We start from the raw sequence: 27,785 nt of genomic DNA on the forward strand, positions 1-27,785 counted from the left end.
AAATATTCATCTTTTTAATGGCTTTCGCAATAATAAGATCATGTATTAATTAATGTTTCACACTAAGGTATATTCACAAGTACGATACTTTTTCGACACACTTAAGCTTACGTTTTCAGTCTTGTTGCAAATTAGGATGTTTGAGAGGGAAAATATTCAACTTATTTTTTTAGATCCTGCAATATGGTCCTTTGTTAGTTAGTGGTTTATCCAGTATGTTTTTTGCATAGTTTATCAAGTAGTTTTCATTCTGAACCCAAGTTAGGATGTCTGAGTGGAAGAATATTTACTTTTAAACAATGGCTTTTGCAATCGTAAGATCCAGTGTTACTTAGTGCGATACCCTACTACCCTGAACGGGACATTGACAAGTACCTTCCGACCCGTTTTTCCAGACAATTTGTCAGACGGTCCCTAAAAAAGAAAACAGTCTATTGTTCCAATAGCCGCTCAGCCCTGGACGGACGGAGGCTGTAGTGCGGGGTTCGACCAAAGAGGGCGCTGCACGCACGGCAGGCCGGCCTCCGCGGCCTCCTCATCTTTTTGTCTCAGAACAGGATCCCTCTGCCGCTCTACAGTGTGTGCGATAGCCTCGGCGCCGCGTCCGTAACACTCTGTCAAACCACTCCAAACGAATACAACCGCGACCAAAAAGCATTAATCGAACACGTCCCGCAATGGCGCGCCTAATCCGCCGGTAGGTCGCTCGTATTTGGGACTGTTCGTTTGGAACTTAGTCCGGGTTTGAATCGGGTTCGCTCGCTGTGTGCATCAGTCTTTATTAGCGAGCCTGCCGCTCTTCTTGCTACCAGCTATTTCTTTAACTTTTTAAACACTCAGCTTCGCGAATGACTGAGCGCCGGCGGAGTATGGGATCGGTGGTGTCTTAGGAAGCAACCGAAGTGGGCTTTAACCGTTTTTGCATGCAAAAACAATGGCAAATTCGACGGGAAAAAATCTTCCAGATCAGCGAAGGAAGGGACAGGCTTTCCTGGACGAGCTGCGGCAATTTCACCAAAGCAGAGGGTGAGATTCGGGCGCCTATATTCACACCAAATGCAACTTTGGGTTCACATCGAACGGCACTCTGACTTGCGCCGAACTGTTATTGAGAGACATTTGTGCTCATTTGTGACGTTATCTCCCCAGATCGCCGTTCAAGAAGATTCCTATCGTGGGTGGGAAAGAGCTGGATCTGAACGCTCTCTATTTCAGAGTCGTCTCTTTAGGTGGATTTGCTAAGGTGAGTGGGGGGACCAAAAGTGGCTATTTTTTTCACCCCGCTCCTTGCGGCTCGTGGACCTCTCTGCGACTCCCGTGTGGGCAGCCTGGGACGAGTGGATCCCCCCGCAGACAGCCGTTAGTGGGTCGCTGTTGGCCTTGTGCTAGTTTGCAATGTATCTCTATTGCAATGTGCTGCCTTGTGTTGTTGTGCGCTTTCCATTGAGTGGCGAGCGCTGCGAGCCAGAGCGCACTCGGGAGCCACTCAAAATTAGCGGGCACGTTTAACATCGATTATCGCCACTCGGAAAAGCCCACGGAAGACGAACCGTGCCGCCGGGCCGTCGCTCGGCGCTCGACAAGCCGGGAAAAGCCTTCGTTTTTCCCCCCTTCTTTCCTCGCCATTTTCCTCGGCTTCATGGCTGCTCACGAAATGCAGGCCTCGTAGGCCCGCATAGAGAATACTGTCAACGGCACCGCACCGAACCCCGAATAAACGCCTTACCACCAACTAACACATTCCCGCTCTCCGTGGGCACAGTTTGTTGAGAGTTTGGCGTCGTATGCGTGTTAGGCTAGCGTGGGAAAAGTCAACGTAGCCTGTTAGCCGTGTTGCTAACTAGCTTCAACTGAAACGTTGTCTTCCAACACTTGTACATACACACTTATGTGCCAATTTTGAGATGTATATGCGCGGCATACACACATTTGCGGCATTCTTCAGCGTGGTGTGTTTATTCACGTCATTATTTACGCGTGGGTTAAACATTTTTTTACGAAGTTATTGATTTTCAGCAGTCCTTAATAAGGGACCTGTAGATAGAAAAACAGATGATCCCGATGTTTGTCGCTCGTTTCCCCCAACTTGCAGGTGTGCTTTTATACTGTTTTTGTGTTCTTTCTTCTAACAAGCCTTCCCCTCATCTTGCAGGTGTCTGACAAAAACCAGTGGAATGAACTCGGAGAAGAGTTTAATTTTCCAAGGAGTTGCTCCAACGCTGCATTCGCTCTAAAACAGTACTACCTTCGGTGAGTAGCACGGTTCCGCAGCTTTGTGCCTCACAGGCAGCATGTGGGAAGTGTTTACAAGTGTTAGGATGCAATCAACAGGCGTTTTTCTCCCCTTCGCTTGGAACCGGTGGCTTTATTGTGCCGTGACATCACGGGCCCTTTGAACAACAATATGGCATGCATATTTTCAGAGCACATTTGTAAATAGCCCTTCGGTGTTTTATTTGATTTTTTTTTTCCGCCATCATCTTATTTTTGTTTTCGTGCTGTAGAGTTCCAAGTCGCAACGCTGTCAGCTGCCAGTGATGGGAGTCTGGCTCTTCCAAGCAGCTTAAGCACTGTGCTCTCATAATATCCAAAGTTAGTTCCTGTCATCGCCCCCCGCCCTTCTCGGGAAATACACCTTTGCAAGAAGGGAAACCCTTGCCGCAGCTTCGACAGTTCTGTAATTGCTTCAGAGGCAACTGTCTTTGCATTTCTTCCTAGTTAATGCTGCAAGGTGGCCAAATGTAGCGGCTATTTTCCCTCCTCCTGCGGCTGATGCTCCCGGTTCCTTTTAAGCTCACAGATGGATACCCATCAGTTTTTATTAGCAAGACAAACGTCTCTTAAACGGCTTTCTGTCTTGTGTGAATGAGAGTATTTTAAAAGAGAGAGCAGAGCATATATCTTGTGAGAACGACGCACGACAAGACAGTCTGTTGTGCTTTTATTTATTTATTTATTTATTTGGCCGGGTTTTCCAGTGCATGCATGCAATCATGGGCGGGAAGCCGTCAAAGTCGTAGGCTCGGTAAATATGCAGAATTCCAGTTTTGCATGTGCAGAACGAGTCCACGCAGAATCCCTGCTGTCTTTTTAAGGCTGATTTAAAAGAATAACTGAATTTAGCTGACCACGGGAAGAAAACTAATTTCTTCAAATGATGTCGCTCCGAAAATACTCAGTGGTGGTGAAATAGGGAGCAGAAAATACAGGCTGACAGCTGAGGGGAGCCTGCATGCAGAATATATCATTCTCGTGTCACAACAGCCGTTGGAGCTAATTTGTTGATTCGATCAAAGGAAGTTTGGTGTCGTGAATGTCACAGGCAGCGAGAAGCTCCGAGTGAACGCGGCGATGCTCGCCACCCGCTTTTCGCTGACGGTGCACGATCGCTTATTGGATGAAAAGGGGAAATTGTAATTTCTTTTACCTTTTTAATGTAATTGCCGCAGGGTGAAGGTTTCACCTTGGCTTTCATCCAGGTTTGAGGTTGTCGTCGGGCACGCGGGGAAGTTGCTCGCCGAAAGACACAAATGGCTTTGTTGATATTTGCCATGATGAAGCGCACATGTAGTGCTTAGCACGTCCCGCCTCAACGGCGAGATCTGCGGTCAAAATCTCTGATCGGGTCCCCTTGAACGCCTCCTGTTGAGGAGTTTACATGTTTCCCCCCACCACGCTTGTTTGGGTTCTCTCCGGTAGTCTGGCTTCCTCCCCACATTCCACAATGCGCGGCGGGTTCATAGAAAGCTCAAAAATAGTCCGTGGGGTTGTCAATTTCAGATGGAATAGTTGTTTTGTGTGTGCCTTGCGATTGGCTGGTGACAAATTCACCTGTTACCCCAGTAAGGACGATCAAGACCGAAAACAGACGCGATCAACTCTTTGGGTCATATCGAGCAGATTTATGGCGAACGGAGTAGCTGCGCTGTCGCTGACCTCAACTTCCCATAGCTGCGGTCCCGCTGTTGGATTGCCCGCGCGCTGATCTTATGCGCTTCATTTTCTTTTTGATTACCGCAAGACACGAGAATCCAGACCCCTTCATGTTTCTTGCTTGGTGTGATCATCCCGAGCGTTGTCGTTTCCTGATGCTGCTATTCACTGCTCGTGTGGGGGGGAAGAAAAAAAAATCAATCAAGCAAAAGACTCATGACATTTCTGTTACAGCGGTGCTGGTCGCCGAAGTTTTGAACGATCAGTCGCACAAAGCGCCGCAGCTTTCGGCCTCAAACTCGCCACCGGAGCAACAATACGCGTCCCATTTTGTACATCAGCGGTAATAAGCGATTGTACATCGAAGCCAGCGAAGGGGCGGCGTTTGCTTCACGGCGGCGGGGCTCGCACTGCGGATCGAAATATCGGCTTTATATTCGACGGGATCGTTTCGGGTTCGTGATCAAAATTAAAAGAGCGAGCAACAGAAGAGAGATGTGACAGTACCTCCCAAATAAAGCGTTTCTCACCAGAGGTGCTCGTTTTAGAGCCCTAATAAACTTGATCACAGCTGCAGTGGACTGACCACCTCCTGTGATTTTTAATTTTATTATTATTATTTTTTTAATGATTCAGCATTACTCGCTAACGTTGCAAATGCTTAACTCTCCTATATGGTTGGTTATTTGGACCAATCTGTTTGTTCGAGTTCCCTCCCCTTGTGACTGGTGCAGCAGCTGCAGATAGCTCGCCCCTCTGTCAACCGAGGCGGTTTTCATTTGGTTCCACCGATATGGGCCAAAACGTCTCACGTGTCTTCCGTTCCGTCTTCGGTAATTCGTTTCACATGATTTTTGGGATGTCCCGACTTTGAGCGAAACCTCCCGACACCTTTTCCTTTGAGAATGAATAAAACATGACCGGGAAGTGAGCCCGTTGGCGTCTCCCTCCAATTGTAAACTTGAGGGCAAGTCAGGTGACGCGAGCCTAACCTCAGTTTGCCCTCTCTCCGCCGCTTTCCCCAGCGGGGAGGGAAGCAGGCCCAGAAGGCAACGACGTCGAGGAACCGCTCAGTCCCTCTGTCGGGAGCTCAAACATGTCCATTGTTCATCCCGGTGGGGCCATGCTTCAAGGTTTCCTTTTAATGGACTATTTTGGCGATGTCATGGCCTCACGTGTCAAATGGAGCTTGTGGAGGAACATGTGACTACGAAACTATTCTCTGAAACCCACCGTTTTTATTTGAATCGGGCTTTTTGCGACTCTTATCCAGACAGTGTCGTTTCAAAAATAAAAAATTGAAAGCGGGATATTTTCGCGGTAATCTGGGCCCATGCTCGGTCTCGTTGTTAAAATCCTAATGAAGAGCGGAGCGCAGACAAATCTGCCAAGGTTGCGTGCACAAACAAACAAACGGCAAGCGTGCCTGCGAGTTCACGTTTCCTTTGAGAAGCGACACATGCGACAGTTGACCCGCAAACAGCCATTCAGCAGGTGTGTTTGCTTGCGGTGACGACTGAAAAGTGTTCCCAAGTGGCTGCCGTGAGCGAGTGTTTTAATTTTTTTTTTGTTCTTATGAACACTTATGATTTTTTATTCCGGAATGGCTCGATTAGGGGACGAGTCATGGCTGCAGCTAATGATCGCGGCCCTTCTAAGTCGCCTTGCGTGCCCCTAGCAACGAGTTTCACACTTCTGGCTCAACAGATTTTCATTTTTTTTAATGTGGTGAACAGAAGCTGATAAATAGAAGTGGTTTTCTCATATGGGATTGTTTTATTGTGATATCAGCTCTCAACGTCAACACCAGTCAATGCATGTGTAAATGTCCCGCCCCCACCCACCTCCTCGCCCATCTTCCAATCTATGACCTTTCGAGCCTGCACTATTAAGGGCTCCACATTCTCAAGACCTCGCTTTCGCAATTACCGTATTTTCCGCACGATAAGGCGCACCTAAAAGCATTCCAGTTTCTCAAAACCAGACAGTGCGCCATGTAATCCGATGCGCCTTATATATGATCGATATTCTTATTTCATGGGTGTAGTATTTTAAAATGTTCTATAAAGCTGCAGCGGTTGTGAAAACTCGATATAAATCAAGCTGTATTGTATTCCCTTTAGCGTAGCTCCATCTAGTGGCTGCGTAAAGCAACCGCAGCCGCTATTGTCAGTTCTATTCTATGCTCCTTATAATGTGGTGCGCCCTAAAAATGAAAACGGTTTTAAAATACGCCATTCGTTGAAGGTGCGGCTTATATTCGGAAGGGCCTTCTAGTGCGGAAAATACGGTATGTTAATCGTCCTTCCGAGTATTGAAGCGCCTTTTCATCATGTTCCTATTGCAAAGGCTGCCCCCGGACACGTTTTTTTTACCTTTTCTGAATGCAAGCGCGTTCATTTGAACACTTTTTACATGGTCGTTCCATCTTTGCTTGTTATTACCACTGCACTGTTGAATGTCTTTTTTTTTTATTATTGTCAATTGGCAATCAAAATATGGAATTGACTGATTTTATTTTTAATTAGTGTAAAACTACTACAGTGAAACTCCTCTACAACGAAATCATGTTTGCAGCAAGAAATTTTTCACAATGGGGGGTTTTTCAATGTAGCAAATTTGATCTCAGATGTAAACACACACACACACACACACACACACGTATGTGTACTTTTATTCCAATAGTGCATAAATATGAGCATACACCTATTTGACACTTCATATTGTCAGTGTAGGAAGAAAAAAAGGGAAAGAAATTGCGAAATTTACGATCAGCATTCACTTTCATTTACATCAATTTCTTGGATAATGTCTTATTTTGCTTCATCCGTCTTTTGATCACTTTTACCCTTTCTTCCAGCGTCAGAGGTCTTCTTGTCTTAGCCGCTTGACATCCAAAGGTCCGTTTTGTAGCCATTTTAGCAATGCAATGTTTTTTATGCGTCTGAAACTTACAATAACAAATATTCCTGGACTACTGCATATGTGTAAACCAGTGTGGTGGTTGCTGTTGCCATTTCTGAACGAAGCAGTAGAGGTCGCTGTTGGATTAGACTTCGTTGTAGTGAATCTCGTCGCGAGGCAAGAGCAGAGAAAAAGATTTCGTATAACGCAACAGGGTTTTTATTTTTCGTTGTATGAGGGCCAGGACAGTCAGAATGGTGTTAATGCATGAATATTTTTTCACACTAGGGGGTATTTTCTGCCCATGTAGGTTTCGTTGTAGAAGAGTTTCACTGTAACTGAAAAATGTCTTCATTGGGGGGGGGGGGGGGGAATAAAAACAAAATCAACTTTACCCGTTTCAGAACGGCAATTGAAAATAGTACGGACGTCAAGAGACACTGTCTCTCCCATCGTTTTATTCTTGCAAATTATTATTTTTTTTAATGCGACTTGAGACGTGCCACTGCATTTCATGCATGCCAAAGCAACCAGTGGTGCTTTCACCTCCGGAGCCAATTAGCAACCTAACGAAAGCCATTTCCGGAGAGGCCACATTAATAGCGACGGTTAATTAATCCGGCAAATTTGCAGTTGTGCTTGACGATTTCGAAGAAAAAAAAGGAATTAAATCACGTCACGACATAACATTGCAAGAAAAATATGTTGGAAAATATTCCTAGAAGCACTTAAAAAATGCACTTTATGAATCAAGGTCTTGGGGGGGGGGGGATATACATATATTTTTTTCAATGAGTGCGTATCAGCTTTGTATTGCCGAGCCCTTGAACTGGTTTGCATCAGCTGTGTTTTTTCAGTCCGCTGCCGCAGTCCGTAGCCCGACAAGCTTTGATGAGCGGCTATGGATCAAGATGAGACCCTGTCGGCAAAGTATGGCTCAAGATCCATCCATCTATCTCGCGCTCATACACAACCCGAGGGCTTTTTAAGACTTTGTGTCTGTTTTTTTTGGCCTGCCCGTGGGGGGCGGGAGGGTGTCAGCCACCGCCGACAGCCTCATCTCTTCTGTCTCCTCGCCGGCCCGGAAGATTGACAGATCCGCCTTGAACTCGACAGCGAGGCTCACGTTACCACTTTTTGTTGCGAAATGCACAAATCATCGGCGGGAGTTTTGTTCACGGGGCTATTTTTTTCCCCCTCCCCCTGCCATGAACGATAGCAATAAATCCTCTGGCAGACTGTTGCGGTCCAACAGCTACGCTGTCAAGGAGGAGGTCAGTGCCACTCTGTTGTGAATCAGCCTTGTTAACGTCCGACTGTATGGAAGGAAAAGGATTTTATTTTTGGAAGAAAACTCATTTGTCAGCACTTGCTTTTTGTCTGACACCATCCACTAAAGGAAGAAGCCCACCACACCCCCTCCCTTGACAACAACCACAATCTTCTCAGTACTGCCGAGGAGCTCGCATCATTATGAAAGCCGTTCCCCCCCCATTGGCGGCGCAAGGCTGCCCTCTCCGCCCAGATGCAGATGTTCGCAAGATTCGAGCGGGTATTATTGTGTCGTCTCGTGCGCTGACCTTTTCCCTGTCTATGCGCCTGTCATACTTTATCAGCGGAAGCCGCAGGGGCACAGAATCGGTATTTTAGTCCCCGGAGTCATGTTCTGTCAGAGGGATTATGGCCGCGTAAATAATTTCTTTACGGTTTTCCTCTGCGCTGTGAATCATTGACAATTTAAAATCGGTATTCAGTTTGGCACGTGAAACGCATCCTGGGATGATTGACAAAGAGGAGGCTGCAGACCTTTTGCGCATCTTTCTCCACACCCAGCAGGGGGCAGTGGACCCAAACACACCAGGGGGGCAATAGAGCAGTCAATCCCAGACTTTGGGTTGGTCTTTTTTTTTTCTTTCTTTCTCACTTGCTCACCCTTTTATTTTTTGGCAGGAAAACCAAGCATTGGATTTTGACTTTTCCCCAGTGATGAGTCAGGAAATCACTGTCGCTGATGATCCTGTCATGAATAAAAACAGCGGTATTGGTTGTTAGCTGCAGCGCTCTCATGATGCTGACGTGCGACCAACGTGGCGGTGCTTTCCCCCGCCCCGCCGCCACTTGAGACGAGGTCAGAAAATCGTTTAAAAGTCGAGGTGTTCACCTCTAACTGAATCTCAGCGATCCGATCTGCCGTCTCTCGGCCAGGCTTCCCGTTAGCCTCTTTGATCGGGAGCAGGGTGCGAAGCTCACATTTCCTCTTTTTGACCCCTTCGCTTTAAGGCCTGAAAAAAATCAGTGGACTGGCACCTCCGCCGAGGCAACCCAATTAAGTAATAACCCCATGTGCATATAGTTTTAGCTCTGCCAAGCATGAAAGGCGGATTGGATTAATCGGTTGTGTGGGTTTTTTTGTGTCACGCCGCGCACGACAAACGATTTCCACGAAATGCACTAAGCGGGAACGCTTTGAGAATCAGAAGGAAGGCGCAGATATCCAAAATGTGATTTGATTACACGGTGTTGGTGACCGGTCGGTTTAAAACCAAAAAGAACACCAGCTCACCTGTAGTCGTTATGATCCACTTGCATCGGGGTTGAAATCGTAATTTTAATTGAATTTGACAAGGCTTCGCTGATAGTCACACATTGCTGGCGAAGAATAGTCCCGGCCTTCAGGAAGTTTTCCGTTTGCTTTACTGCAGAGGTGTCGAATTCATTTTTGTCACAGGCCAGATTGTAGTTCCGGTTTCCCTTGGAGGGCCGTTAATATAAATGTTTAATCACCTCCACATATTACATACACAGTGCACAACAAATTGATGGATAACTACTTTTAAAATCAGAAGTCCAGAATAATGACTGTTATTGTGGATTACATATGACAATTTGAAATTTTGGTTCAGACTTTAGCAAGCATCAAGGAATTTGACATGCTTGATTTGCTTTCGCAGGCCACATAAAATGATGTGGCGGGCCAGATCTGGCCCCTGGGCCTTGACTTTGACACCATGCTTTATTCTAACCACTCACTCACTACTGAATGCTGTCAAAAAATATTTAAACTCCCCATCTTTTATTGCAAAGAACTCATTCCCAGATTCCCGGGGCCCTTTCTGTGATTACAGTTTCTCCACAAATGATATCACACACCCGAATAAAAACCGTCACTTCCAAACCAGTGATTTATTCTCATCCTGAATGCATGGTATAAAGTAAAACAGATGTAGAGCACCTCCTAAAAAAATGGCTCCCACCCATCTATAGTCATTATCTGCTTTTGGCCAGACAGTGGTCGATGACGCTGCATTGAGGTCCTATCTCTCCCGCTCGCCCCGTTCGCTCGCTCCTTCCTCCCCACGAGCGCAGCGAAACGCAGTGGGTGTATTTATAGTCGCGCGTGTCACCCGGCAGCCAGAGGACGGGGGATTACCTCGACCATGATGAACAAGCCGGAGGGGGCGGGGGGCCCTCATTCGGTAACAGCTGCTGGCGAGCCCGCTCGGTGACTCACGGCCGCACAGGCGAGGGGTTCACCACACTCGCACGCCGCAAAGGTATTTCGTGCGTGTCGGGTTTCCTGTGTGTGTCGGGATGACCGAAGACGTGTTGCCTTATCGCGGAGAAGGAATGACATTGAATTGCGTTTGTTTGCCAAGTTCTTCACATTCAAATCAGCATTGCCGTTTCGTAGAATGCCAGTTTTTAAATCGCCATGGCTACAATTTGGGAGTGGGGAAAAATGTTTCATTCAACATATGTTATAAATGTTTTTATATTGAGACTCGATAAGAAGTGCGGTCGGTGTTTGCCATCGATTTGTTTTGCATGATTGTTGTCGTCTGATCGACTTGACTTATTTTTACGCCACACTTGTTTGGTGGAATTTGTGACATGGTCATAGTGGACACTTAGAACTGCAAGTCCGGAGGAGAAAGTTTTAATGCGCCGCATACATTTTCTGTCCTGGAAAGAAAAAACGGCTGAATGTGTGGCGCGGTGCTCCAGTTTCCTTGAAAGCACCATCAGGCATTCAAAAAGTTCATTCGGTGATGAACTTTGTCTTGCCGCGCTCTCCTGTGATCTGAAATGTTGAGCTGTCGTTTTTGGTGCGTCTTTACTCGGTCTGGCTCATGAGTGGTTGTGATGCATCAGGGAAACCTACTTAAAAAAAAAATGCGGGTCCTTAAAGTTCATTAAAACTTAAAGTCCAAAAAAGAAGTTCTAAAATTATGTTCTTAACTCATTCAGTCCCAGCCAATTCTGGACCAAGTCTGAAAAGACGTTTAAAAACGTCTTTGGGAGTGAATAAGTTCATTGTCCTTAATTTTCAGGGAAAGCTTCTAAAATCAATAAAAATCCGTAAAATTTTGTTTTTATTCGAAAATAAGTTTTATGTTTTCTAAATTAAAATTTTTCTTAGTGTACTTTATTTGAGAATGAATTCAGTTTTTTTTCCAAAAAAGTTTTGACATGCAGTATGTCGAATAAAGGGTTAGCTGATTGCCCCTAAAAATAAAGATGTGCCCTTCCTTTGGCAGCAATGATTTGAACACCAGTTCAGTGATATGTAGCTTTCTGGTTTATTAAATCCACCGTGAATCCCCTGCTGAAGGGAGAAAAAGTCCTTTAAATGGCTAAATTAGCCCTCAAAAGTCCTTAAAAGGTCAGTTCAATAAATAATTTTAAGTCACACTAAAGTTAGCAGGTTCACTTTGTATTACCCGTCATCGCGCGGTATCGACGGCGATCGTTTTCATTCCGGCTGCATTGTGTTTGCGCCACTCGGCTCAACCTTTTTTCTTTTCCCGACACAGATACTTGGAAAAGTATGAGCGAGTCCACCACTTCGGCGAGGACGACGACGAGGCGCAGCCGGGGAACACCAAGACCTTCCTCCCGGTCGGCGCCATTCCCACCTCTTACAACTACCAGCAACATGTTGTATCAGGTAGGCCCCCGCCCGCGCTCTTCTGTTTTTTTTTTTTTTTTTTCGCCTTCTGCTTAGCGAGCTCAGTCAAGCTTAGCGTCCGTCACCGGCGAGGGTTTTACGCATCAGGTAGATGGATTAAAAATCCCATTTGTACCTGAACAAACGACACTACAGTGATGAAACCTGTCTCAGTTTTGCCCCCTTTTTTTTTTTCTTCTTGAGCTGCGCTTGCCTTCTGTGTAGCTCACAAGGCAACAAATTGAATGTTGCTTATCACCTTTTTATTGCGTCGGGCTGTTTACTCCGCATTTCACCTCGCAGTGCTTTCGCTGTGTTGGAAGCGCGCCTGTGAGGCAGCGAGCGAGTATTTGTTGGAAGTCGCTTCTGCAAATAACATTGATAAATCTTTTTTTTTTTTGAAAGGGGGGGGGCATGAGTCCTCAGGATAAAAAGCGCATCTGAGAGGCGACATTTCTGACATTACACTTTGTTGGCCAAGGCAGAAACTGCAATGTCTCGCGCAGACGCACACAATCCAGCTCACGAGGGAACTGACAAGACATGATTGATGAAAGGAAGAGAGGAGGCGCTTGTTGTCGGTTCAGATTAGTGGCATCCATAATTTTACTTCATTTTTTTTGCCTGCGCTCATCGCTGAATGTTTTTGGGGGGGATTTGTTTTTTTAAATTGTGTGATGATCATACTTGGCGTGCCACATTAGTTGCTCATTGATTCTGTTCTGACATTTTTGTCGCCCCACGAGGGAGGTGATGGTTTTACTGAAACTGACTTTATTGTTGGAACCTACTTATTATTTTCAAGATGGATGCTGCCGAGAATGTTTTTCGGAGAAATAGTGCATTTCATTTAAAAAAAAAAAAAAAAAAATGTAAGAAATGTGAGCAAGTATGATTGCCGTCCTTGCTGTATTGTTCTTGTGTTGGAGTTGTGCATTTAACTCTTTAACTCCACAAGACTTTAAAACGAGGCCCGCCTACCAAGGACATACTTGTACGTCTTTTTTTTTTGCTTCAGAGAGAGGAGGAGGGTCTGATGCAATCTGTGAATGAGAATCAGCCGTTTGCATTGTAAATTGTTTTAAAAAAGCGACCAGTAGGTGGCAGTGGTGCCCCACGTGCTTGAAATGCACGCTTTTACAAAAAGCTATTTTTCTCCGTTTTTTTGGCCCAGCAATCGCCATTTTCATGAAACTTAGCCATTTTTCAATGCCGATTGCTGAAGAATGGAAAAAGAAACAAAAAAAAAATTCTGCTGAATGAAGAGAGTCCAAACTTTATTTTGATAGGCTCCATGTTTATATAGCATTAGAACCAAATATTCTGTGGGCCTTGCAAGTAAAACGCTGGGATTGAGGGGGTTGCTCCAGCGAAAATGGCTGGGATTGAATGAATTAAGGGGACGGGACCTGGTGAGTGACGGCAGGAGCTGGTATCGGCGTGGACAAACTGCAAGCCTTTTGCGATTTGATTTGATGTGGTATTTTCCTCATCCTTGTTCACGGGAGCTTGAAAGGAGGCGTCGGGTGTCAGGGACTTGTTTGCGCTTGATGATCCGAAAGCGCCACACCCCCGCCACACCTGGCTTTGCGTCCAACTCCGAATGTAAAAAGAACATCGTCCACAAGGCTCTGTCTATGTTAGTGGTAGCCGTGCTGCAACTTTGCTAGTCCTTTTGCAAGAAGCCTTGTTGTACAGTCCCTTTTTTGTTCCGATCCCGATGCAGGTGTTCGGGGGGGTCGACAACAACCTCGCAGGAATTGAATGGAGCAGTTGTATCTGATGATTTACATTAAACGCTCATGACTTCCTCCTATTCAGCTGTTCTCAATCAACGAAAAATGTTTATGGGGGGTTTTTTCGGCCGCGATTACCAACCCTGACATGTTTGCTTTAATGTAATTTTTTTTTTCAAATGCTTTGTTTGAAGCCAAGGCTGCGCAGTAATAACGCCGATAAAATCTTGCCCTCTGTTGATGATGATGAGATGGAAATGCACAGCTAGATCGGTTCGTTTTTGATGTCCTCTGCAGCTTAAAGCAAAAAATAAAATAAAATAAATACTCAGCTGCACTTTGTTTTCTGCTGCCGACTTGGCTCACACACTGACTTGTGAACAAGGTTAAAACTTTTTTTTCCCCTTGTTGTTGAAGGGGAGCATCAAACTTTGATAAGGAAAATAAATCCGAGCTTGACTCGCTGGCTGAGGGACAACAGCGGCGCCCATTAAGATGATGACACAGTGGGAGCAAGCAGTTGAATTATCGCTATTTATTTCTTTGTGCCAAATTGCATCCGTTTCGTGGGAATATTGAACATCCTTTTTTTTTTTTTTTCCCCTCTTCCCTCCCACCCATCTCCAGACTATCTCCGCCAAAGCTACGGGCTGTCTACTGATTTTGTTCCGCCGTGCGACTACAACAAACTGGTGCTGTCTCTCCTATCGGGCCTGCCCAACGAAGTGGACTTCGCTGTCAACGTTTGCACTCTGCTCTCCAACGAGAGCAAGCACGCCATGCAGCTGGACAAGGACCCCAAATTGGTCACGTTGCTACTGGCCCACACGGGTGTCTTCGACGACTGTACGTTGGCTCCGACTGTTGGATTTCTAGCAACAAATGAAAACCCTGCATTCTCCTCATTTTGATTTTTTTCTTTTTTTTGTAGCGCTAGGCAGCTTCTCCGGGGTGTTTGGTACCGACTGGAAGGCGAAAACGTCACGGGATTTCATCAGGGTAATGTTCTGTCCCGCTGAATGATTTAAAATGAAGCAGAATGATGAGAACATGACACCACGAGTCCACACGATATTGGAAGGACGATTCATTTCTTTCGAAATCGCTTAATAATCCATTCGAATGCTAAGGGCTATTTATTTTCTCCCCTCTCAGTTTTGGAAGGAGGTGGTGCAGGATGCCGAAGTCCGGGAGCTCATCTGGGACAAGAGTAGCACGGCACAAGGTAAAGTAGACTTTGGTGCGAAATCCCCACAGATGGCACTAAAAAGCGACCTCAACGGGTGTTCTCATGTCGGATTACGGACATGTTCACTTGTGCAGCTCTGTTTCCAGCATGTTTTTCAGTGTGATAATCAGTGATTTCGGATTTCCGGATTTTCAAATTTTCCTCAAAAAATTGTCTAAAATTAATCCGAATATTAGTTGACAACATTGAACGAACACGCGTTTGAGTTCATTGTTTTGCTTTCACGAGCGTATCCATGTTGAGGCACGAACATTAGTCACAGTAAAGAGATTTTCGTTTCTTTGTAAACACAGTTGCTAAACCCCAGTTTAACGAATAAAAGACGGCGTGGACAAGACAGTTGTTGTAGTAAAAAATATATATATATTTGGACAAAAAGGGAAACACACAGATGAGCAGAAAAACGTGTCCGTCCGACTTCGAGCGTCATGTCGTCTCGGCTAGCTTAGCTTAGCTGTTGTCGTAGCTCAAAGCTTCTTTTGATGTGTGACGTCGGTTGCGTCGGCGCTGATTGGTTTGAAACCAAAAGCCGCGCGCGTGCGTACATGTTCGCGCTGACACACGCACAGCAGAGCGCAGCGGACTATCGACTGCTTCTATATATCTATCGATCGATCGATGGATATTTTTTTTCGGAATTTGGAGGAAAGTCCACTTTCATTTCGGATAATGTACCGTATTTTCCGCATTATAAGGCTCACCACTGAATGGCCTCTTTGAAGGGTTTTCATATATGGGGCGTGCTGCATTTTAAGACACACAGATTCGACGTATTCCGCGTTCTGATTCGTAGCGCCGCATACCGCTGTTGTAAATTACTTGTGCTGTGTTAAAATGCCAGCTTCCACCCTCCATTTGCAAGCGCCCTCACAATTAAGGCCATTTTTGCCACCTGCTGCCTCCTTCTTGTCGCAGCCAAAGCCGGTGATTGCGGAAATTGCGGCGTTCCACATTGTGCTCGTACAAAAGAACAAATAAGGGATCCAGCCTTGATTTCCGTTCAAAATATCCGATCCACATGAGACCACTTTTTGATCCGATGCCGCAGGCTTGCCAACTTCATATACTCAGCCGTCATAATATCGTATGCACTTGCCCTCTCCCGGCGTTGATGTTTGCTGTATCTTTCCTTGAAGATGGTACATTAGTAGCAGAACGTTGGCAGAGCCTCTTCCACCCGCCGCGGAACCTGGGCATCAGCGACATGGAGGCCCAGCGGGTGCTGCAGGTCGGCGTCATCCTGCGAAACCTCTCCTTCGAGGAGGCCAATGTTAAGCTGCTGGCGGCCAGCCGAACGTGCCTGCGCTTCCTTTTACTCTGTGCCCACTGTAACCTCATCTCACTCCGACAACTCGGGCTCGACACGTTGGGCAACGTGGCTGCCGAGGTGAGTCTGCTGGGTATATTTGGACCCTATTGTCTGCACTATAAGGCGCTTCGGATTATGAGGCAAAACCTTTTAATGAATGGCCTGTTTTAAAATTGTTTCATATATCGGGCGCATAGAATAGAAGCTACAATAGTGGCTTCCGGTTGCGCTATGCATCCACTAGATGGAGCTACACTGAAGAGAATACAATTCAATACAGCTTGATTTATATGGAGCGTTCACAACCGGCTGCAGCTGTAACTAAGCGCTTTATAGAACTTTGAAAACACTACGTCCAAGAAATCTAAATATTGATCCATATGTAGCATGAGGCATGATACAAAGTCCATAAAAATACAAGGTTTTATTTATTGGCGGGCCGTGAGAACTGGTCACGAAGACGGCCATGAAACATATAAATATAAATGCCGTGACAAAACAATAAATGAAAGACACACGTTATGAAGACAATGGATTCAACAATTCCTCCTAATAATTACCACTAGATGACATAGGAAGACTTAACAGGGAAAGAACTCAAGGGGACTATAAAGAGACTGTAACTAACACCATCTATAAGGCACATCGGATTTTAGGGGCACACTGTCGGGTGTGCCTTATAGTTCGGAAAATACGGTAAGTTTGACTGATGCCCAGCCATAAAGGGAAGTTAATTTGCAGGCCGTTCACAAACTTCTTAGCGAACTCGTATCACATTGAGTAGGAAGCTGTGTGATCATACTTGGCGCAGTAATGAAGAAAACAGCCTGTGTTGCGATGAAAATATGCAGCGTTGGCAAAATCGGTGTCATAATTAGCTGAACAGCCGCAATGTTCTGGTCGGAAATAGGAATGACGGTATTATGCCCGAATACCCGAAGGGAAGAAGAAGAACTGGTGCAAGTGCTTCTCCACAGAAGGGTGTTGTCCCATTCTCACATGCAGTCGATCCGGAAACCCTCGCATCTTGAGCATTCCGAAACGATTATTTCTCCACTTTTCCGGCGCCTTGGTGAATGATTAATGTATGTTAATTTACTGCCATGCAGGGAAATAACTCCTCATCGAAGTGCTATTTCTAGAAAATGTATGCAAAGAGCCCCCCGATGCAATCAGTTAGAGCGTTGTCGCCGGTAACTAGAGGGGCAATTTTATTTTGCATCCGTCAGACACATTAAAGCGCGCCGTTTTATTTGTTCTCAACAGCCCCGTGTCTACGAATGCGAATGGAATAATATAATAATAATAATACATTTTATTTATAAGCGCCTTTCAAGACACCCAAGGACACTTTACAATAACAAAAAACACTACGGGTTGAGCAGCGGTAGCCAAAACCCGCCAGCGTTCACTCAACCCGGAAGTCAGAAAGAAACCACAAGGGAGGGAACCCTCAATTTGAGGATAATTTGAGTTAGGCATATAGATGGATGACGATGGGCCAGTGAATGAATGGATGGGTGGATGGATGGATGAATAGGCCAACAGAGGCCGATGGGGATGTCAAATATAATAATAATAATAATAATAACAATGGCTGTTTCACGGGGAAACATTTGTCGTTTTTGAACCGGAGCATTTAGCCCCGATTTTCTTATTTCGTCCACTGATGTTGAATATGCCTTTGCGTCTTGCGCTCCCCAGTCAGCAGAACGATTTGTCCGCTCGCAATGCTCACTTACTCTTACTGAGATCCATTCATGGTTTTTATTCATTCTTTTGCCTTCCAGCTCCAGCTCGATCCGGTGGACTTTCGGATGACCCATCTGATCTTTCACACCATCACCAAATGTTTAATGTCCAGAGACAGGTTCCTCAAAATGAGAGGTGCGGCTTCTCTTTCACTCGGTCCATGTCAATCTGATGTACAGACAGCGATGAAAGCATCTTCCATGGAATGTCTCTTCTTTTTTTTTTTTTTTTTGTCACGTAGCCATGGAGATCCTAGGCAACCTGAGCAAAGCGGAGGACAACGGCGTGCTCATCTGTGAGTATGTGGACCAGGAGTCGTACAGGGAGGTAATGCTGCTCCTCACCCTGCCTGACCTCATGCTCCTCATGGCCTCGTTGGAGGTGCTCTACCTGTTGGCTCAGCTCGGAGAGATTCCCTGCAGCAAGATTGCCTCTGTGGACCGTAGCATAGGTAGGCTACCAAACGACTGCGCGCAGAGCTCAAAATTCCTGAATGTGGAATTTTTGTTTCGTTAAGATTCGAGTGCGGTCACCCGCCCTGGTTCACAATTGGCAAATACACTTCCGTTGACATTGTCTTTTTCAGTCCAATCGTTTCTCTGTGGTCCAAATGAACAACGGCGGAAGGAAGAACGCTTCATTTTGCGATTGATTATTCGTCTTGATCAAACAAAAAAGGGCTTGAAAATCTTAGCAGACTTGTGGTGGTTTTGTAGGAAAATTTTGTCGGGACTGATTTACAATCCCCATTTGGGGAAAACCTCTCCGACCCTGCGAGTGTTTTTGGATTGACTTCTTACTGGTGGAATTAGTCATGCTTGATATGCCAAATTGACTTTGTGCTAACCTTTGCCCGCCCTTGTAGTAAAACGTGTGCATTTTCCCTCCGTCTCAGACCTGCTCGTGAGGTTAGTTTCTGTCGACCTTCATACGTTTGGACCCGATGCCTTGACGGCAGTACGGTTGATCGAGCATCAGGCCAATGCCGAGCAGGCGACAGAAGTTCGACCGCAGCTGGTTGAGCAGGTACCTGCGGCCGTGCAGGCAGCGCCAGCCACGAGTGAGTGTCCTTCCCACACAAAGTACGACACTAAAGATTAAATAAACATGAAATATAGCCGATTTATTTTACGGCTGCTCATTAAAGTCCAGATGTCGGCGTGCGAGGGGCCTTTTGGTGCGCAATAATTAAAAAGCCACATCTTTTATGTTGACGCTTGATGAGATTTGGAATAATCTGATTTCAAAGTCAGCCAGACCGGGGTACCACGATGGAGTAGACCATTTTTGCTTTTATCTTTTTTTAGAAATCGCATTTTGCATTGTTTGCCAAGCGTTCTGGAGATTAATAAAAAATAAAACTGCTTCCAGTGATTGAGTCCCTGTAATCTTGGTGGCAACACAAACACTAATGTGGTCATTAGTTCATCTGCCACCTAGTGGACAGTCGAGAGAATTCTATGTTTGGTGGTTTATCTGAACCGGCAGACTGAATTCATCACTAAATTGCTTGTACATAAGTATGAACATTTTTGTTTGTTTACTGAACATATAAACAAGTCACAGAATATATATATGTATATATTATATTTACCGTTTTGTTTTTCTGCTCTTCAGCAACACGTGCTCCAGTTCAGTCCGCACAGCCGCCACCTGGCATAGTTGAACTTGACGGAGAGAAATTTACGTTGCAATGGTAAGTCACCTGTAGAATTATTGCAATGTTTCTAATAAATATAACGGCGACGTGCAATCCCATGTGTTAACGTGTTCGTGTTGCAGTGCAAAATGGAAACAATACTCCCTGATTTGTTTCTCTGACAGGCTCAATGCACACTTTGAAACAAACGCAGAGGGCTCGGTTTCCCGGTCGGATATGTACTCGGAGTACCTTTCCACGTGCAGCAAAATGGGACGAAGTAACATCTTGAACTCCACTGGCTTCCTCAAATGTCTCCGGTCAGTCTTATTTACTTTCTTTGTATCATGTCTTACAAAAATGGTTGTGCCCTAAAGGTGAGAAAAGAGAAAACCAAATGTTCCCCGTGCCTGTCACAGGACTGTGTTTCCCAATCATACGATGCGGCGGCAGGATGAGACCAAAGCCAATGGCCCAGTTCACATCCTCCTGGTGGGGATAAGGCGGAGGTCAATACCGCTGCCCGTCCAGCTGTACTACCAGCAGCCTCAGCAACAGCCGGTGCCAGGTGCAGCGCCCTCTCCTGCAGTTCGAACTGAAGCCCCTGCCGACCCCCAGGCTCCACCTCCAGGTAGAACAGAAAGTTTAGCATGGAAATTTTGACAGTCTGGAAATTTAAAAATACTCTTAGGTGAATTCAGACTTTTGTGAGAAAAAAAATATTATCCAGCTGAGAAAGCAAAAAGTAAATGCCGTATTGGCCCGAATATAAGACGGCCCTGATTATAAGATTAAAGGGTTTTTGAACACCAAATTAATTTTTATACAGAAAATAATTACAGTACATCTGAAACAAATGATTATAACAATACATTTGAGAGAAAAAGAATGTTATTTTGCCTCATTCAAATCTAAAGTGCAATCACATTCGTAAATGAACGGTTTCTGGTTTTTGAAATGTAAATTACATCATAACTTCTCCTCAGCTGCCGGTTAACCTGGCCGATCTTCGACCCACTTTTCTCCAGATTCTATTATTTTCTTGTCTTTTCCTTCTTACCGCTATTTTTTATTTTTCTTCTTCGTGCTACCGCTATTTTTATTTTGATTCTTCGTGGCAGGGGTTCACTTTGGCCTGGGGAGTCAAGTTCAGCATTCGCTTCAATGATATCTGGCGCCATCTAGCGTCCTGAATGGGTATAATGTCTAGACCCCGAATATAAGACAACCCCCACTGTTTCAGTCTTATTTCAATGCAAAAAACACCGTCTTATATTTGGGCCAATACGGTAATATTTTTTCTTCATAGTAGGATAGTTCTCGACCCTGTATGAGTCACATCTCCGCATTCAGAACCAAAACAAGAGCAATAAGTACAGCAGTTGCAACTGAGGCTATTTATTATCTATTTATCAGCACAATGAGTTATTTGTGAACTCACCAGCTCTTTGTCTGTGATTTGTGCGGTTAGGTGTACCTGCTGGAAATCCGCCACAGTTAAGCCGGCCACCGGGCCTGAGCTTCGGTGGCGCCACTCCATCCGGGCCCGCCAATGTGAAGGAGACCCCCAGTGCAAGCCACCCTGCTGTTTCCCATCATCCAGTGGCCCAGCACGTGCCTCTGCAGTTATCATCAAACACTCACGCATTAGTGCAACAACAACAGCAGCAGCAAGTCTGGGCCGGTCCAGTGGTCCAGATTCCAACCGCATCTGTCCCGACGTCCCAGAAACACAGCCCCCAAAACCCGGCTGTCCCACCTGTAGTTCAGCAGCACTCCCCCATGGTCCCCACCGGGACACCAGTCACGCTTTTTCAGCAGGTATCCCAAGGCCACATCCTCACCGCCAGAGTGCAAAGTGTCTGCCCCCCAATTTCCCAGCACCCGCCCCTCACTCAAACGCCACCTCTGCCCTCACCGCAGGGCCCCGCTCCCCACATAGACCCTCAGTGCGTCGCGGCTTCATCCGCACCAACCTCTTCCATCCAAGCGGTGTCAAGTAATCCTGTGTCGCCCACTTCCGCCGGGTCCCGCGTCACATTTCAGAATATCGCCCCCAAACCAGCGCCAAACCAGTCCACTGGCCCAGCAGCCACGACAGCCAACCAGCAGCCTCAGACACAGGCACAGAGCGTGGTAATAGTCGGTCCCAGTCCTCAACAAAACCAAGCCTACACCCCAGCCATACACCAAATTGTTCTTGCCAACCCCGCCGCCCTTCCTGGTGCCCAGTCTCTTCAAATAGCAGGGCAGCCCGGAGCTCCTTCCAGCCCGTGCCCGCCTGCCATGTCCCACCCGAATCCCCAAGTCCAGCCCAATCAAACCGTCAGCCACGCACTGTCCATCAAGCGACATCAACAAACGATTCCGCAAGCTCCTCCCTCTCAGCCTACCTCCTCCGAGTCCAGCTTGATCAAACAGCTTCTGCTTCCAAAGCGAGGGCCTTCCACCCCGGGTGGAAAGCTCATCCTGCCGGCGCCGCAGGTGCCCCCTCCCAACAGCACGAGTTCCCAGGTCATCTACCAGACGGCCTACAGCCCCCAGGTGCCCCCTCCGCAGCCTCAGAAACTCAACGTTCAGCTGGTGCCCAGTCAGGTCCAGCTCTTGCCCGGCCAGCTCATCTCTACAAGTAGTCCGGCCACAATCATCCAGGCCCCCATGGCGGCCGGACAAGTCACATTTACTATGGTCCCTAACACTGGCTTTAACACCTCCACCGCAGCTGTCGCCGCGGTCAGCCACGGCGCTGTGGCCCCGAGTCTCCCGTCGCCTCCATTCTCAACGGGAACCGTGCCCCAACAAGCTCCTGCAGTCCCGCCGCCTTCGCCGCTGCCACAGGCTCCGCTCAGAGGCGACAAGATCATTTGTCAAAAGGAGGAGGAGGCCAAGGACGCCACTGGCTTGCACATCCACGAGCGGAAAATCGAGGTCATGGAGAACTCCTCGGTGGCCGACGGCGACTCCTCCAATGGGAAAACCAGTAACGGGAATGTCGGAGTAGGTGCCAAGCTGCTAAACGGTCGCAAGTGCTTGGAGTCGAATCTACCTCCATACCACTCAGGGAACAGCCAGGCGATGCTAAACGGTCCGGCTACAGAGAGTCCACCCGCTAATGGGAAGCAGGCCATCTCCCCGGGCCTCGACGCCGCCCCGGAGGGGAGCCCCGACCCTAAAAAGACACTGGTCAACGGGGTGTGTGACGTTGACCGGGGCGGCAGTGGCGTCATAAGCAAAAGCATTCCAAATCACATTGCTTCCAAGCAGTACTTGGGGAATGGGGAGGTGGGCCCCACCGAGAAAAGTCGCAGCTCAAGTCCTCCTGCTCCCAGTCCTCCCCTCCAACAGGACTCTGCCAAAGCCCAGCAGGCTGAACGCCTGGCCAATGGACCTCAGGCAGTGGGCACCAGGCCGCCCTCGGAATTCACAAACGGACCTTTAGGGCCTGGCCACGCCGTGCCCGTGCTTAGGCAGCAACTGCTCCCCAATTCCACCCTACCCCCCACCATTCCCGTTTGCTCCCAGACAACCTCCGCCTCCCCTTCAAACGGCGTCGCCTCGGAAGCCCGGGGCGTCAAGAGGCCGGCGGAGAGCGAGGATCGCGCGGCGGGGATCCCCAACAAGGTGGGCGTGCGGATCATCACCATCAGCGACCCCAACAACGCAGGCAGCAGTTCCACGATGGTGGCCGTGCCCGCAGGAACCGACCCAAGCACAGTAGCCAAAGTAGCAATAGAGAACGCCAGTCAGCAGAGGAACTGCTCACCCACACAGGCAGCTGCCTCAACGGTGAGTCATTGGGGGAAAAAATGTCATGTCAACGTGGTCTCACTGCCGCGATTTGGCGTCAGGTCCGCTCGCACGGGGGTGTCTGGCGAGTATTTCACCCTGTCTCAAAAGATCTTTCCATCAGCCAAGCTATGCATTCAGTGTGATTTAAAAAAAATAATAATAATTTCAAACGACTCAATTACCCTGTCAAGCAGGCAGTCGATGTGATGCGGAGGTTAAGAAGGTGACGCCAGTTCAGACCATTTGGCTCTCACTGATACACACCTCCTACAGCAAAGCAGCTGAGAGAACAACTTAAGCCTCTAGAAAGAGCTTAGGTTACATCTCCGCGTACAAGACACTTGTTTGGCATGCGTATTATACTCTTATGATAAGATAAGAATAAGAAAACGTTTGTTTGTCTCACAATGGAGAAATTCCCAATTCACAGCAGCAAAGTTGTGAAAGGAACAAGTAGAAGAACAAAATACAGGAGCTACTGGAAAGGCAGACACTCTCGCGGCGCCATCTTGAAGTCAAAATAACAAAATCGTAAATTATTATTAATAAAGATTATTAAAATAAAAATATATTAAAACGCATTCAGTATCAGCCAATTCTTGACCAAGTCTGAAAAGACGTTTAAAAACGTCTTTGGGAGTGAATGAGTTAATAAAAAAATCTATTCACAATTTTTTTAATTTTATTTTTTTGTTTTTGTTATTAACATGGAATTCCCTAATGTCATATTGGATGCATCTCTTCTATAGCCGACTGTTACGCCATCGCCGCCCCCCGCTCCGCAGCCCTCAACGGCAGACGGCAACAGCCCTCAACTTCCCTCAACGCCGCAACCCCCCACGGCACCGCCCGAGCAAACTAGGAAAGCGGGGCAGAACTTCAAATGTCTTTGGCAATCCTGTAAACGGTAAGATGAGTGAATCTTTGCCTCGCCCCGCTTTCGGAATGAGTCTTAATTATCCGTTGGTTTGTTCTTCTTCAAGGTGGTTCGAAACGCCCTCCCAAGTGTTTTACCATGCGGCAACGCAACATGGTGGCAAGGATGCATATGGCGGCCAGTGTCAGTGGGAAGGATGCGATCCTTTCCCACGACAGAGACTCTCGTTCATCACGCATCTTCAGGTAATACCCCACAGAATGAAACCAATCTTGGGGACGACACGTTTGAAAACCACCGTCCTGGATTATAGTTTTAATATCATTGAAACTATTTTTTAACTCCCCCTTCGCCTCCAGGATAAACACTGTTCTCGGGAAGCTTTGCTGGCTGGACTCAGATTGGAGGAACAGCAGGCGCAAAGCCCCAACCCGACTTCTTCCCAGTACGCATAAATGTTGATATGATACCGACGTGTCATTTGAGTGACAGATGAGAACCGTTTTCAAACCCAGCTTTTGAAATGTTTGGTTTTCAGGACGCCGCCGGTGGCAGGCAGTACTCCGGCAGCGCGACCACCGAAAGCAATCGTCAATCATCCGAGCGCAGCTCTCATGGCCCTCCGCAGAGGTTCTCGAAACCTGGTCTTCAGGGACTTCACGGTGAGTGCAACCAGCAAGGCTTTGTGTCAAACTGCTTTTCAAAAAACTTTGTAAAAGATTCCCAGTTTTTGTTCAGAACAATCGTAAATTTGATATTTTATAGCTAGCTTTAGCTAAGCTATAGCTTTAGCTATAAGTACATGCTACTTATAAAATGTCATACTTTCTACAATCGCGATTGAAAGGTTTTGACTTTTAGAAAGTCTTAAATTTTGGCTTTCTGAAAACCGTACATACCCTGGGAAAAACTCTTCTCATTTTCTGATGCCTTGTTTCCCCCAATCCTAGGACGAGAAGGAGGGACCAGTGACCAAACACATCAGACTAACTGCTGCCTTAACGTTAAAGAACATCGCCAAGCATTCGGACTGTGGTCGCATGTAAGTATGGAGTCCACTTGATGATGCTGCTTGGAAACCATGTCTGAGGACTGAATAAAGTGGTACTTTGACGTCCGAGTGTCCCCAACTTATGAGCCATCTGTAAAAATGGAGCCATTAAACTATAGGAATGCCCTTGCATGTGAGCAAGGGGAGCCGCAGTTGCTGATACACCTTCAGTCGTTTTATTTTTTTATTTATTTTTTCATGAGACAAATGGTCAAATAAATACAAACTGACAAAACTTGCAAGCAGCACACAATTCCCTCCCCGATGCTCACGAACTAACTGACCATGCCAGTCTTTCGGCCGCGCCCCTTAAAAGGCAGTCATGCAACTCATGAATATTATAGGACATAGAGTAATTTAAAACCCGTTTATTTCGTTCCCTTTTATGTTAAAAACACATTTTGAAAAACATATTTGGGGAGTGGCTTGAATAGGTTAATGCCATTTCGATGGGGGAACATTTATTTGATATACTGTAAAAGCTCCTCACTTCCAATTCTGTCCTTGGCACCAAGGTGCCACCAAATAACCTGAGTACAAAAACTGGAACCAGGTCAGTTCTTTTTTTTCATATTGATAGGAACCCCCCCCAAAAAAAATCAATGCAGAACCGCTACCTCTGCAGCTAACATTGAAAATTGGACAATAATTGACACCTCACTAGGCACACTGCTTGAAGCTCCTCAATGTACTTCAACACAGTTACTTGGCACCAAGATGGTGCCAAGGAAATACTCATATGGTTACGGAACAAGTTAGGTGCAAGTCAAGTTACCACTATACCTTATAGTCAAAGACTGACTCGTTTTTGGTTTCAGGCTGGTAAAGAAGCACGAGCCACATCTCTCCGTGCTTGCACTAAGTAACATGGAGGTGTCCACCACGCTCGCCAAATGCCTTTATGAACTGACACGTTCGCTCCAGGCCTAACGCCAAAAGGACAACTTCGAGAAAGCCCTCCGTCATCCTCACACGTCCGCTAAGGCGAGAGGAGCAAAGCCGCTGGTGAGCTGTAGCGAGTCTGGAAGGAAGCAGAGCGCAGGACTGAAGAACCTCCTTCTGCCACGCCTGCCCGTCCCGCCCTCCATTCCCCTCCCGACCGGTCCTTAGCTCCTTCAACCTGTGTTTGAAACCCCGCCAAGTCGACTCATCCACACTCTCAAAAACTGCCACGGGGTCTTCCACCAGCTGCCCATCACGGGGAGCTCTTTCCGACCGCTTCCCTGAGGGACTCCACTGACTAAACCCTGCTAAAAAATGAGCACCAAACACGAGCACATTTTGTCAAGGTTTTTTTGCCCCCCCCCCCCACCCCCACCCCCCATCACAATCTGACGGGCGAGTTATGACTGAATGATAACCACGGGGTTTGGGAGTCCCCGTGTGAGAGGGCCGGGCTTTGGAAGGCGTCCCACAGGGTTGGGATGGAGGAGGACTCGGCTAGCAACTGCCGCAGAGTTTTGTTTGTTTGTTTGTTTTTCTTTCAAACTTGGTAGCTTGGTTTTCTTACTTGAGTCGATATATTTTCACTTATTTATTATTGAAATGAATACCATTACAATTAATGAAATGAAATCTTGTAAATATGTTGTGAATATATATAAAGAAGATCCTCTTTCATCACAATGCAGCCACTGGAGAACTTGCTCTGTGGTGTTAATAGAAGCATTACTTTGGTAGGATTGAAGAAAGTAGTATGGTTTTTTTTGTTGTTGTTTTTTTTTTAAAATGAACCCTGGTCACTTGTATCTAATGTGATTCTATACTCAGCAGTGGATGAATGTACTTAAAACCCTGTAAATACTTCTGCAAAGGTACTGATGCTGTAAAGCCTAGGGAGAGGGGAAAAAAACAACAGTTTTTTGTGGGACTGTGACATTTTGTATTATAATACCTTGTAGAACTCATTTTGCTGGCTGAAAGAGTATGGAATAATATATCATGTCATTTTGTAGAAGAAAAAAAAATATTGAAGGTATTTCCCCTTTCTGTTTCTTCACATCTTCCCCTCAATACACACGCACACACACACAAAACAAGTGACATTTATCTATCCACTGTAAACGTTTTGTCATCGGACGGGCACGGTGCGCGTACCCCAATTTTTTTTTTTTTTTTTTTGTATTTGTAAATTGGTTTAAATACATGGAGTTTTTATACAGGTTTTCTCCTGTGTTCTTTTGCTTTACGTGCAGGTATAATATTTTCTTCACTACTTTTTTCTATCTTAATATAGTGTGGAGTTTTATTGTACTATTTTTTCATTCTTAATACCCATGCCACATTCCGGCTCACGTCCTCAAGACTGTCCTCTCTACCGTGTGTTGTGTACCATTTATGACTGCCTGTCCTATTAGCATCTGACCCGGGGTGGGGGGGGGGGGGGTTGCCACAACCCTACCATCCTCATTTCTGCCGTGTCTGTAGGATGTGTGACTAAACATAGACCTAACATTCTGTTAGAGATTGGCTTTATTTACTTTGGTGACTGTTTATAGTTTTTAAATAAAAACACTGAACGTTTTGCATTTTCCTCAGTTTTCTTTTTCTGTCAACATGTTGAGAATGTACAGATTTTCACTTGTATTAAATATTATT

The 27,785-nt window shown here is 46.3% G+C and overlaps 1 protein-coding gene across 1 annotated transcript; it reads left to right on the forward strand.

Moving 5' to 3' along the window:
* Positions 1-217: 217 nt before the first annotated feature.
* Positions 218-27,711, forward strand: arid2 (AT-rich interactive domain 2). The gene is made up of 21 exons (XM_086103446.1): positions 218-1,026; positions 1,150-1,243; positions 2,153-2,250; positions 11,652-11,785; positions 14,149-14,367; positions 14,453-14,520; positions 14,677-14,746; positions 15,907-16,157; positions 17,870-17,966; positions 18,073-18,282; positions 18,727-18,891; positions 19,449-19,527; positions 19,656-19,790; positions 19,890-20,101; positions 20,942-23,256; positions 24,009-24,166; positions 24,243-24,381; positions 24,496-24,581; positions 24,675-24,798; positions 25,087-25,178; positions 26,006-27,711. The coding sequence occupies exons 1-21, from the start codon at positions 935-937 to the stop codon at positions 26,115-26,117; spliced, it is 4,950 nt and encodes a 1,649-aa protein (XP_085959572.1). The 5' UTR covers positions 218-934; the 3' UTR covers positions 26,118-27,711.
* Positions 27,712-27,785: the final 74 nt, after the last annotated feature.

Source organism: Hippocampus guttulatus, chromosome 22, assembly GCF_054856545.1.
Source record: "Hippocampus guttulatus isolate MCC_2025c chromosome 22, RoL_Hgut_1.0, whole genome shotgun sequence".
Taxonomy (NCBI): domain Eukaryota; kingdom Metazoa; phylum Chordata; class Actinopteri; order Syngnathiformes; family Syngnathidae; genus Hippocampus; species Hippocampus guttulatus.

Bases quoted from the DNA above. Each gene is read 5' to 3' on its own strand.
- arid2 (XM_086103446.1), top strand. From the start codon at position 935: ATGGCAAATTCGACGGGAAAAAATCTTCCAGATCAGCGAAGGAAGGGA. The intron at 19,791-19,889 runs GTCAGTCTTATT...TGCCTGTCACAG, and splicing joins GGCTTCCTCAAATGTCTCCG to GACTGTGTTTCCCAATCATA. The intron at 24,167-24,242 runs GTAAGATGAGTG...TTCTTCTTCAAG, and splicing joins CTTTGGCAATCCTGTAAACG to GTGGTTCGAAACGCCCTCCC.